Source organism: Pongo pygmaeus, chromosome 3 (genome assembly GCF_028885625.2).
Source record: "Pongo pygmaeus isolate AG05252 chromosome 3, NHGRI_mPonPyg2-v2.0_pri, whole genome shotgun sequence".
Taxonomy (NCBI): Eukaryota; Metazoa; Chordata; class Mammalia; order Primates; family Hominidae; genus Pongo; species Pongo pygmaeus.
In genome coordinates this window covers 125,256,415-125,268,812 of record NC_072376.2, presented here as the reverse complement: position 1 = coordinate 125,268,812, position 12,398 = coordinate 125,256,415, and the positions used below count along the sequence as shown (strand labels likewise).

The 12,398-nt window shown below is 37.8% G+C and overlaps 1 protein-coding gene across 9 annotated transcripts in view; it reads right to left on the bottom strand.

Annotated features, from left to right (window-relative positions):
- Positions 1-12,398, bottom strand: part of ALPK1 (alpha kinase 1) — a 218,997-nt gene that overhangs the window by 55,801 nt on the left and 150,798 nt on the right. For 4 of the 9 annotated variants that reach the window (XR_010126093.1, XR_010126094.1, XR_008502301.2 and 1 more), the window contains one exon: positions 8,060-8,171. Coding sequence is in view for 2 of the 9 variants with exons in the window: in XM_063663991.1 (XP_063520061.1) it covers positions 8,170-8,171 (2 nt within the window). In the remaining 7 variants the exon portion in view is untranslated. Of the gene's footprint in view, positions 1-1,088; positions 8,172-12,398 lie in introns of those variants that run through there. The other 5 variants (XM_063663991.1, XM_054486475.2, XR_010126091.1 and 2 more) reach the window with 4 other exon arrangements.

Sequence of the window (12,398 nt, the reverse complement as noted above, 5' to 3'; positions counted from 1 at the left end):
GGCATTGTTTTAAGCTGCTAAATTTGTGATGATTTATTAGGCAGCAATAGATGACTAATGCATGTTGATTTCAAGTGAATGGGACTCTCTGGAGCTGTGTGAGGCTGCAACCCTTAATGTAAATAATTTTGTGACCATGTGTCATCAGAATCAAATACGTTTGGAAAACCACATTGTCATAATCAGGATGCAAGGTTAATGATGTTGAGTAGACTTATAGCAGAGACCGATCACAAGCATGGAGCATCACAAGCATGGAGGCAACACTATGAAACAAAACTTGAATACTCAAGTGTTGAGGTTAACGATACAGAAAGCAGATTCTATCAGTGAGAATTAAAGCAACCGGCATTCATCTAGGAATTAACCTTAGCTCAAGTGGAAAACGCAACTAATATTGCTAACTCTAACTCTGCTTTGGTTTAAAGGATGAAAATATGGTGAATAAATAATGATAAAAAAATAGCAACAACAACCATTGATGAAACATTTACTCTGTGCCAAGCACCGTCCTAGCAAGGTTACATGCGCTCTAATTCTCACAAAACTTTTGAAGTTGATACTATTAATCGTCTTTTAACCTTTGGGTAGTAGTAATGAAGAATGATGCTGAGATTAATCAGGAAAGAAATGGGAAACAAAGGCAGCATTTTGGCACAGGAAGTTTAAATGCCTGTTTTAGTTTCATGATGTGCCTTTAATCTTGGAGTCTCAATAATCCTTAGCTGCTCTGGATAAAGGAGGAACCACACTCTTTAATTCATGAAACTCAATGCACTTAAAACACCTGGTTTCTGAGCCAGAACCAGTAAATTAGGCCCTCTTTATCACTTGTTTTAAAAGTAATGCATGCTTTATCTGAAGAATATCATGTAATAATACATATAATATAGGTTAAAAACATTTACTGATCTTAAAAAATTGGATTACCAGTACATTTGGGTCACATAGTAGTAGAGTACTCCTGGAGATAATGATGCCCTATTCCTAGAGTCTAAGAACAGATGGCAATCAATTTCTCCAGCATTATATGGTTTACAGATATATAATAGCGATAAAAATCAACAATAATAAAATACTGGTAACCATTATTTTTCACCAATTTTATTCATGTACCACAAAAATGGTTTAATTTTCTTAATTAAATAAGCACTAAAATAAAAATCATGGAAAAGAAGATGGGCTGAATCTCCCTAAGTGATGGAGCACTCAAGCATTTTTACTTTTTCACTGAGACAAAAACCAAAAGCAAATAACAAACAAACAACAACAAAAAAAACCCTGTCCACCCAGGAGCTAATCCATTTTCCACACTCATTATCATTCAGATGAGTCTTTTGTAAGACAAAGATGTCAGCATAGCTTCTTTCAGTGTCTGAGAACGCCTTTCTTATTTGGATTGTACAAATAAAGAGGACCCTCTGGATCTAATTAAGAGATTTTTCACCTGCCATCCTTCATTCATTCAGTTCACAAACATTTATGGAACACGTGCTATATTCAAGGCACAATGTTAAATACTGTATTACACTAAGAGTTATGCCACAATGGGTCAATCATAAAACCACACTCTTAATTAATCTTGCGATTTTTAATGATTTAATTCTTTCATTCAGCAAGGCCTTATTAACAACCAAGTGCCACGCTAGGCACTGGGGCTGCCAAAATGAACTAACAATCTCTGCTTTCACGTGCTCATAATCTAATGGGGGGAGGCAGAGACATAAACAAGTAATTACTGTGCAATTGAGGTCCTACCGTAAAGGTCTGTGATGGTGTAATGGAGCCTGTGTGTGTGTCTGTGTGTGTTTGTGTTACTAGAGGGGAGTAGTAGAAGAGTCAGAGAAGGTCTTCCTGGGGAGATGACACTTGAAGGACAAGTAATAGTTTCCCAGGGGATGGAGGATAGAATTTTCCGGGGAATGTAGGAATGAATATACCAGGTACAGGGAAGGGCTTTGGAAGACATCTGTGGGAAGTCACATCATATCTGGGGAATTGCAGTCACATATGGCTGGGAGGATATGGGACTACCTGGAGATGAGTTGTTTGGAGAGATATGGAATGAGAGAATGATGTTTGAGTATTATTTAGGTCAAGCCAGATGAATTTACCAATATTAGACTATTTCGACTTACAAAACCAGCAATTTAAAGAATATTTCAGGGTGATATAATAATGATGTATAAGCACCAGTAAATAACCACATAAACATAATCTATTATAATTGTTATTGTTACTGTTATTATTTGCACTTCCCACTCCCTACCCTGATCAGAAATGGCTTCTCCCTAGGTCCAAGTTTGCTCCTTCTGTCTGGGGGAGATTCTGGGTTCACATGCAGTTAACTAATCTTGGCCGCCACAGTTGGTGAGAGTGGGACTGAATAAATGAATTCGTCGACTACACCGGAAAAACAGCTGGGGTAATAATGACAATAAAACCCTATCTTTGTTTGGTTTTGTTTGAGATGAAGTCTCGCTCTGTTGTCCAGGCTGGAGTGCAGTGGTGTGATCTTGGCTCACTGCAACCTCCGTCTCCCAGGTTCAAGCGATTCTCCTGCCTCAGCCCCTGAAGTAGCTGGAATTACAGGCATGTGCCACCACATCCGGCTAATTTTTGTATTTTTAGTAGAGACAAAAACCCTATCTTTGAACACCAAAGAGTGCCAGCCACTGTGCTAAGTCCTTCATAGGCATTACCTCTAATCCTCACAGCAAAACCCAGGTAGAGATTTTTATACTTGTTTTACATATGGGCACTCCAAGGCTGTAAAGAGGCCAGGCAACTTGCTCAGTGCCACTCTGCTAGTGAGCAGCAGAGCTGGGACTATTCCTGTCTGATTTCACCAGACACTCCCCTTCAAGGAGGCCTAGGGAGAGTGACTGTGGTAGAACTAGAGAGGACCTAATCACCAGCTGGGTTTAAAAACTATCACCCTGAAAAGGAAAGACCTAAAAGTGAGTGAAGCCCCGTGAATTACTTCAGAGTGTCAGAATTCTTTGTTTCTAAATTTCAATTTTTTCTCCTCAGAAAGCGAGAAAGAGGAGAGTGTAGAAGATGGGGATGGGGCATAAAAGAGGCATTTGGGTAATATGGGGAGAAAAGCGAGCACCCACTCTTTCCTCCACATCCCTGCTGGCAGGGAATTAGCTGGGTCTAGAATTTAACTCTTTCTTTGCTGTGGCAAGAACAAAGCTCGTTCTGCTTACCGAAATCCTTCTCACCAACAGCTACATAACAGGGAGGAATATTGTGTGGCCATCGTAGGACAAAAATATTTCACTTGATTTATTCCCCTAAAAGATTGCATGGGAAAGAAGTGTGATCAAGAAAATACAACGTTAAAACTGGAAACATGTTACTAAGGAAGTATTCTTAAACTTTGAAGTTAGACAACATTTTCATTACTTTGGGATGGCGGTCTGGTTGAGACCCTGAAGTTCCCGTAGTTTTGTCATCGTGAAGCCACCCAGCATACCATAATACACAGTGGGAACAAAGCCTCTGGAGGCCCATGTGATCCACGAGCACAGTGTCTCATCTATTATCCAAGTGGCCTGTTCTAGAAACCATCTTTTGGGTGTGTCTTTTCATTTGTTTCTTCTGTCTCCCATGCTGAGAGTGATGACAAGGGTCCTTTCTCGTTAATGTTGTGGACACTGCACTCAGAGTGACCTTTCTCACTGAGAAGCAGCCTTTCACAGTCTGGATTTTTAAACAGTTTCTCAAAAAAAAAAAAAAAGTGAGTGTATTTCTTTAAAGATCACACTTTGAGTTTAGAGTTAGATGCCTGTAGCTCTCTCAGTCTTTTTGTAAGAAACATAATTTTGTTGGGGTCTGAAAGAGAAAATAACTCTAGGATTATTTTGCAGGAGCAAAAGAGGAGTAATTTTCAGCAAAGTGGGATATATCATTAATCTTTCCAATGGAAAACATTACAGTAAATCAATAAATCACTTAGAAATGTTTCTACTGCCTCCTGGCCATTCCATGGGTCGGTTGTGCCAACTTATAAAATGCTTCCTGGAAACAATATTTTCTCGATAACTGGAATGATTGTTACAATTTATAAAACAATAACTTTCCTAAAGTATATTTTTTAGTCATCTTTTTAGCATTTGAGCTACACTGTTGTTGGTGGATGTTCTGACCATGGCATTTTTAGCACAAGAAGGTAAAGCAGTTGACAAATGCCAAAGGACCAATGCGATTAATGCATCTGGAGCTGTATCTCAATCTAATTTTTAAGTTATTGATGACAAAGTCTGGCCTTCTCTTGGCATCTGGAACAATTTGGAGCTGTCTGTTTCCCAATCATCAACTACTACGTAGCCACTAACTAGCAATAAAAATTTGTTATTGGCCTAAATAGGATGCATCTTAAACAATAGTCTGATTTGTGATTCTTTGCATTTCCCTCCTCCCCTCTCATAACCAAGAGTTGAGTGTAATAAAAGTTGATACTTGGCAATGCAGAGTTTTAGAGATGCCAAGTTTAATTCACTTTTATAGGTTGTCTAAAGATGCTTAGGGATAGCTTTTTGTTGAGTGGATGTTTCAGATCAGCTTAGACAATGCAGACCGTGCCACAGGGATGGAGGGAGGAAACAAGGCAGTAGGGGATGAAGTCAGGTCGATTCTGTGGCAGGTTATCAAGATCATGCTGAATAGTGGAGCTCTCTCTAATATCCAGCTCCATCTCAGATCATCTTCCTTAATACTTGGCTCAACATCCTAGGACTTTGACATTTTCAGATGCTTTTGGCAGAACAATTTATAGTTTTGAGTCTTGGCACATGGCATATTTCAAAGACTTCCAGGGTCCATTGCTCTTATTCTTTATCTATACCCATGGAAGGATCCTGCTAACTTGTCTATAGTGGGGCAAAGGGGCCAGCCACTCAGATGCTTGTGTGCTGGCCTGGCCTGGCCTGGCTCCTCTGCACGAGTGTGCCCCAGAGGCTGGGGAAGGGTACAGCTAGCCAGAGGATCCTGTCCCTCATCTCCCATCCTCTGATGCAGGTGGCTCAGTGACTGCTGTCCTGCCCAAGGGAACACTACCCATGATCCAGGTGCTCAGTCCAGAGAGAATGTTCCCTATTGAAATCATGTTGGGAACATAGCCCTTCAAAGCCAGTCGCTGTGGGTCCTTCTGTTATTGGGAGAGACCATGTCAAATGTCTAACAAAAGTGTTCCAGCAGTCTCTCTCCTTTTTGTGATTTGTGTAGAAAAAGAAGGTTAAATCTGGTGTGTGTCCTTCGCAGAGAAAACAGATATTCCAGTGTTGTCTCTTATTTTTACAGCATACTCGGAGAACGTACAGCTGATTAAGATACGTAATGTTTGAAAATTTAGTTAAAAGTAAAGAAATAAGGCGTTCTTTGATATGCAATCCTTTTGGCTAGAAAAATGGTTTGTACTTTAAGAAAGAACTTGGTGTGGCAAAGTATGAGTAAAAAATAAATAGTGAAGAATTTTCTAACAACAGTGTTGCCTGAAATGCATGGGAACCTAAAAAACAAACAAACAAACAACAACAAAAAAACCAACTCAAAAACAATTCTTTCTCTTTAACCTGTGTCACTTCCAGTGTAAGGTCTGAATGGCAAAACTTTATACATTTATTTAATCTAAAATTAAATACTATGATATTTATATTTATCTTTTCTTTTTGAACATTACTTTTGAAAATGAACATAACACAGTTACAGATTCAATTATATAAAAATATTTTCTGTAACATGATATTTGCCTCAGCTTCGTAAATTAAAGGCTGTATCCCAGCCTTTCATTGTGAGCTCATTTCTATATGAGATTCGCTTAAAATTTTATTACTATGTAGATCACACAATGGAATAACAGTGTTAATAACTTGATACTGTAGCTGCAGGATTTGTAACCTACTCTTATGAAGCTAACAGCCCTAGGGCCAACGGCTGCTCATTTATTTCACCATATTTAAATCAATTGTAGAGGCAGTCAGACAATACATTGTGTGTCCATCTCTAGTAATAAAATTGGCATCTCAAACAGCAGAGACTTGTACAAAGATTTCACAGCTCCCCTTTTGGGGTGGATTCTTCTTTGTACTATCTCCTGCAGGGAATAAAAAATGTGCTTAGATGTAAAATAACATTTTTTTTCCTGTTCTCTTGTTAAATTCTCTGTCTTACCACTGTATAGTTGAGCCCAACGATTTTAGCTTCTGTAAAGCTCCCACTTACTGCTTGAGGGGAATTCTTTTGTCTGGGCAATGGAACAAGATAACCGACTTAATCCTCCTAGTAACACGTGAGTCGCCATGTATCATTTTAATCTGCAAAACACTAGGGCTGAGTAGTGTCACATGCTGATTTTACTTTTCTATGAGAAAGTGACTCCCTGGCTCAATGATGGATTGCTTGTTCTCTTTAAACAACAGTCAAGATGGTGAATGCCCTGGGGTGATAGACAGAGTGTGCAATGGGAATGGGGGCAAATCTGATGGCCCGGTTCAAGTTCACCTGACAAAGCTGGAGCAGTCTGCAAGCAGCATTCGAGAAAGGATTATTCACACTTGCATTATATTTTTGAATGCATTTTTCTCCTTGTGCAGCTGCAAAGCTCCCTCACACTGAAGGTTTATGCACCATAATAAAGAGATTTATTTTTTTTTTCTCTCACCCTCTCTTGCTTGCTTCTTGTACTTTACACCTAGTTTCTACTGAACTGTTCAGGCAGAGGACATCTGTATATTAAAACCACACAGAACAAATATCATCTTCAAAATAATAGCACTGCTAAAAGTCAGTAACAAAAGCCTGACATTTCTGATATCTGAAGAAACAAAGATTGTCTCCTTAAGTTGAACTCAACTCCTAAAACTTTGCTTTTTAAATGTTGTTATTTCAAAACTCAACTCACTCCACAAGCAAAAGATTAAAATAAAAGTCAATTTCTTAGTTCAACTTAGAAAAATATTGAAGTTTTCCTAAGAATTACTTGAAAAATTTTCAATATCCAGTTTGCTATGAGATAAATATTAAAGAATGGAGGGAGAAAAATCAGAAAAGTTTAAACACAAGGAAGCAAAATAAGTTTCTTGATAAATTAGAGGAAGGACTGAGAAAATACTATTTTTTTTTCTTTCCAACTTTTAATTCTTCCATCCATCCACTTATCTGCCCACACCCTTCCTTGTTGTAGAATGGTTTTCTGAAGCCTGGAGAGCTCAGACATTCTTTTCTTATTGCTTCTCATCCTATGTAGCAAGAGTTAGTAAGCTAATCAGCCCTTATTGATCATTTAAGATGCAAATAATTCTTATTGGTATTTCATATTATTATGCAAAACTATAATAAACCAGGGCTAGGGAGTACCAAGAGGCACAAGGCCCAGTTCAGTCAGGCTGGTGAGATAGAGCCATCTCCAAGGTGCCCTCGGTGATCCCCACCTGCTGGTATTCATGCCCTTTTGGGCATGAATTTCCAAGGTGCCCTCCCACATTGTACAAGGGTTGGTCTGTGTGACCAGTGACCAAAAGAGTACAAATGTGATGATATGTTACTTTGGAGGCAAGATTAGGTTATAAAAGACTTTGTGGCTTCCACCTCTCTCTCCCTTCGATTTTTCCCACTGCCATGTTGTTCTATGGACAGGCCACATTGTGAGGAACAGAAGCTTCTGACCCACGGCCAACAAGGAAGAGGTCTCCTTGCCAACAGCTATATGAGAGAGCTTGGGAGCAGATTCCCCAGTCCTGGGGAAGCCTTCAGAGGACTGGAGCTGCAGCTGACATCCTGACTGTCAGCTTAAGAGAGACTGAGTCAGAACTACCCAGTTAAGCCACCGCTCCCCACCCTTTTCTGATCTATAGAAACTATAGGAATTAATAAATGTTATTTTAATCCTCTATGTTTTGGGGTTAATTTGTCATGCAGCAATAGATAAATAATACACAAGATAATTATAATTTAACTACAGTAGATAATGTGATACAATTGTATATTAGCTTCTATAATAACTGTGAAATGACAGTTGCAGTTATTTTAAAACATTAAAGGAGGGGTAGCTTACCTGGGTTGTGGTGGGGAGGGAAAGGGAATAAAGGCTGTCAGGGAAGATTTCTTGAAGGAGGTGTTGGATGAGGTGAGTCTTCAAGGATGAGAAGACATGGGGTGTGATTGTTCTGGTAGGTATAAAAACAGCATGAAAACAGTTACTAAGTGATAAAGCATCGTATTGTGGTGTGGGAGGTGGCAGGATGAACTATAAACTGAAACCATAAGTAGTTAAGTGTTTCTAGAGCATAAATTGCAAGACTAGGAGTATTGATGGGCTAAGGAAGAAAGCTGTACATGCTGATCTAATAATGTGGACTTTTACTGGAAAAGAGAATCATTTGAATTTCTTATTAAATATTACTTTTTGAGATAAGTAATGCAAGCTTATTACAGAAAATTTGGGAAACAAATGACAAAGAAGAAAATGAAATCCACTGTAATAAATTTACTAGGGAAAAACACAATCAGTATTTCAATATAATATATATATATTTCTATTTAGATGAACTCTCCAACAACCTGGTGAACTTGAAAGTTTAGTCTTCTCTTGTCAAGCCTCCAGATGAGAACACAGTTTAACCAACACCTTGATTGCAGCCTGTAAGCCTCTGAGCTGAGGACCAGCTAAGCTGTGCCCAGACTCCTGATCCAAAGAAGCAGTGAGATAATAAAACGTATGTTGGTTGAAGCTGCTAAGTTTGAGATATGCAGCAACAGAAAACTAATACTCCTTTCTGTTCAGGCTTTCAGCTGCAGCACTCAACTATATCTGCTAATATTAAGGTCACCAGTGAACTCCACATTGCTAAATTCAACAATTTAGTTCACAGTTTTCATCTGACTTATCTGTCAGCAGCATCTGACATAGTTGATCATTCCCTCCTTGATTCATATTCTTTGCTTGACTCAGAGAATTCTCTCTTCTTTGTACTCTTTTTCTCCCTCTGAAACCCCCACTAGATGATGTTGGACCTTCTTTTCTCCTACCTTCTTTTCTCCTAGTCTCTTAATCACTCATTTGTATTTTCTGTCCTTTTATCTTTCTGCTGCATTTTAGCTAATTCCTTCATCTCTCCTTCCATTTTAATAATTCTTTCTTGAACAATGTCTAATCTGCTGTTTAACCTTTCTAGTAAGTTATATAGTCAATTACTGTATTTTTCATTTTCTAGAAAATTAATTTGGCTTTTTAAAAACTAATCTGGCCTTTAAAAATGTTTATACAAAGCTTTGAACATTTTAAAAGAATATTGGATATTTATATATAAATGTATAACAACATTTATATAGCAATATATAAATGTATAACAACATTAAATAAAAGTTAATGTGTAACAATAGTAAGGAGAATGATAATCAACAATTTCTGGACAGTGATTTTCTCTTGGATAGAGGAGGAAGTAGAGATCAGTGATGGAGGCTTCAAAAACAGTATTACATTTAATTTCTTCAACCAGGTGTTGGGTATTATGGGTGATGACATAAATAAAAATTTAAATATATTTTAAAAATGCAATTTCCTGCAAATTCCTCTCAATAGTACTATTTCTGCTTTTTATAACTCAGAGATATGCATTGCTACAACATCTTTATTTCTCTAAAATTCCTAGTTATGCCAATGTCATCTCACTTAGCAGATATCCTAGCTTTTTGACTTAACAAAGAAAAGTGGGCTCTGATGTGCTTTCCATCAATTTACTTCTTTATCACCTCCAATTTCCAGTTTCTTCACCCATTGTTGCTCCTCCTTTTCTTCTGTGTTGGTAGAGATAACCATATTTCTTTCTAAATGTAAATATCCTGAACTTTATTCCCGATTTCATCTTCTACAAATGGGGATTGACAAACTTTTTTCTGTAAAGGTCCATATAGTAAATATTTTTAACTCTGCAAAATCCAGTCTATGTCACAATATTACTCAGTTCTGCTATTGTAACACAAAAGCAGCTGTAGATAGTACATAATTGAATAAGGGACTATGTTCCAATAAAATTTTATTTACAAAACCAGATGACAGCAGCTTTGACCTCATGGATCATAGTTTGTTGACCCCCTTTACAACGTCTCAAAGGTCACTCTCAATTAACAGCCTCTTTTTGCTGTCAGCAATCTTTTTTCATTGTTCTCAGTCTTTCACCCCCAAAATTGTTTTTTTTTTCCTGATTTTTTTCTGCTGGATTTCACACTGCTGAATGCTCCTCCTTATATTCTTTCCTGATTAGTTTGTTTGATACCAACCTTGGTTTTCATCTTCTTTATCCATTGATTCTTCAAACTTCTTTTGTTATTTCTTCCTTTCTATGACCTTATATTTAAGAATTTTTTTTTGAGATTTAAAAATATATAGAAAAGTAGAAAGACTGGTACAATGAATTGCTATGTAATCATCTCCCTTCAACATTAACTCCAAAGAGTCAAGCTGCTTTCATATCTTTTTCCAAATTTTTCTTTTGGTTGAATGTTTTTAAAATATCACTTCATCATTTTATCTAACACTCAGTCCATATTCAAAATCCCCAATTGTCTCAAAAATGTCATTTTATCACTGATTTGTTATCCCACTTTTAGTGATCAGATTGACTGAAGTGTGAGTAGCATCAGCCTGATTCTTCCATTATAAAGTTCCCCATCTAATTTTCCCCTAATAGTTTTAGCAGCCATCAATGCTTTCTGCCCAGATCCATTATTTCATTAATGGATGAAAAATAATGATTTTCTAGTTTTAGCCTTTCTATGTTTATTAGTTGGACTTCTTCTATGATGTTGAATAGAATTGGGATAGTAGGCAAATTTGTCCTGTTCCTTTTCTCAACTTAAAAGTTTTAATTGCTTCACTATTAATTATGGTATGGCTGTTTTAAGTTTAAAAGAAAAAAACTTTGCCAGATTTAGAAACCTTTTCTTTATTCTTAGTTTTCAAAGAGCTTGTTTTTTTCTTTTACCATGAGTTGATTTTGAATTTTATGAAATAATTTTCTGCATCTTGTGAAATTACATGATTTTCTCCCTTTATTTTGTTAATAGGATAGATTACATTTTTTTTTTTCATTTCCTTAATAAGCATGTGTTAGCTTTGGTTTTCCAAGAAGCAGATACCAGGAAAGGATTAGACATGAAAGACCTCTATTGGGAGAAATGATTGTAAAGGATCAGTTGGAGGGAACAAGAGTAGGCAGGTGACCATGCTGCGGGCCTGATGCCTATAAAAGGAGAGAGCAAAGAAAAGAGTTTTTTTGTTTGTTTGTTTTTGTTTTTTGAGATGGAGTCTTGCTCTGTCACCCAGGCTGGAGTGTAGTGGTGCCATCTCAGCTCACTGCAACCTCTGCCCCCTGGAAAATAAGCCATGACCAGCTTTTTCTTTTTTTCTTTTGTATTTTTAGTAGAGATGGGGTTTCACCATGTTGGCCAAGCTGGTCTTGAACTCTTGGCCTCAGGTGATCCATCTGCCTCGGCCTCCCAAAGTGCTGGGATTACAGGCCTGAGCCACCACGCCCAGCCTTAAGAAAGTTTTGGTTAGGCCAGTGGCAAGACTTTGTTCCACAGTCACAGTCAGCGGTTAGAAATATTCTGAGACTAGTGTCCTTGTCATGCTTAGTCACTGGCTGACAGCATATTGAAGGCAACATGGCTTCAGCATAAACACAGTGATGGATTCAGGGGAGTGGAAGCTGGGAGTGTCAATCAACTGTGATCCCCACAGCGGGAGATTGGAATGGGTCTTCCTTGCCTCAATTGCAACTGTGAAGAGACATGTGCAGCAACCTCAAATTGAGAAGAGTATAAACTATCAAGTGTTCAGACTTGATACATGAAGATCATGTATGTAAGTTTGAGTCTCACCAACCAGGTAAGCCACCCAGACTTCCTGAGCTAATAGTTAAGGCTCAGGGAAACTTAGAATGAACAGTGGAGGATGGGGAGAGTGAGCACCAGTTGCAGCCCCCAAGAGTAGCTGCAGAAAAGAATTGGTTTATCTCACTAGTCGCCTTTTTGTTTCTTTCAGTAAGATCATGGAGGAGCTGTTTCCTAAACCTGTGTGAAGAAGTAGATCTGTGTAGGGTGAGGGATGGACTGTGGTAGCCAGGAAAATGTATCATTCTTTTTTTTTTTTTTTAAGACTATTCTTTTTTTTTAAAAAAAGCTTTATTGAGATATAACTTACCTACCACAAAATTCACCCTTTGAGTGTCTAGTCCAATGGTTTTGGTATATTCATAAAGTTCATAATATTCAATGATTTTTTTTTACTTTTATTTTAAGTTCAGGGGTATATGTGCAGGTTTGTGTCATGGGGGTTTGTTGTGTGAATTACTTCATCACCCAGGTATTCAGCCTAGTACCCATTAGTTATT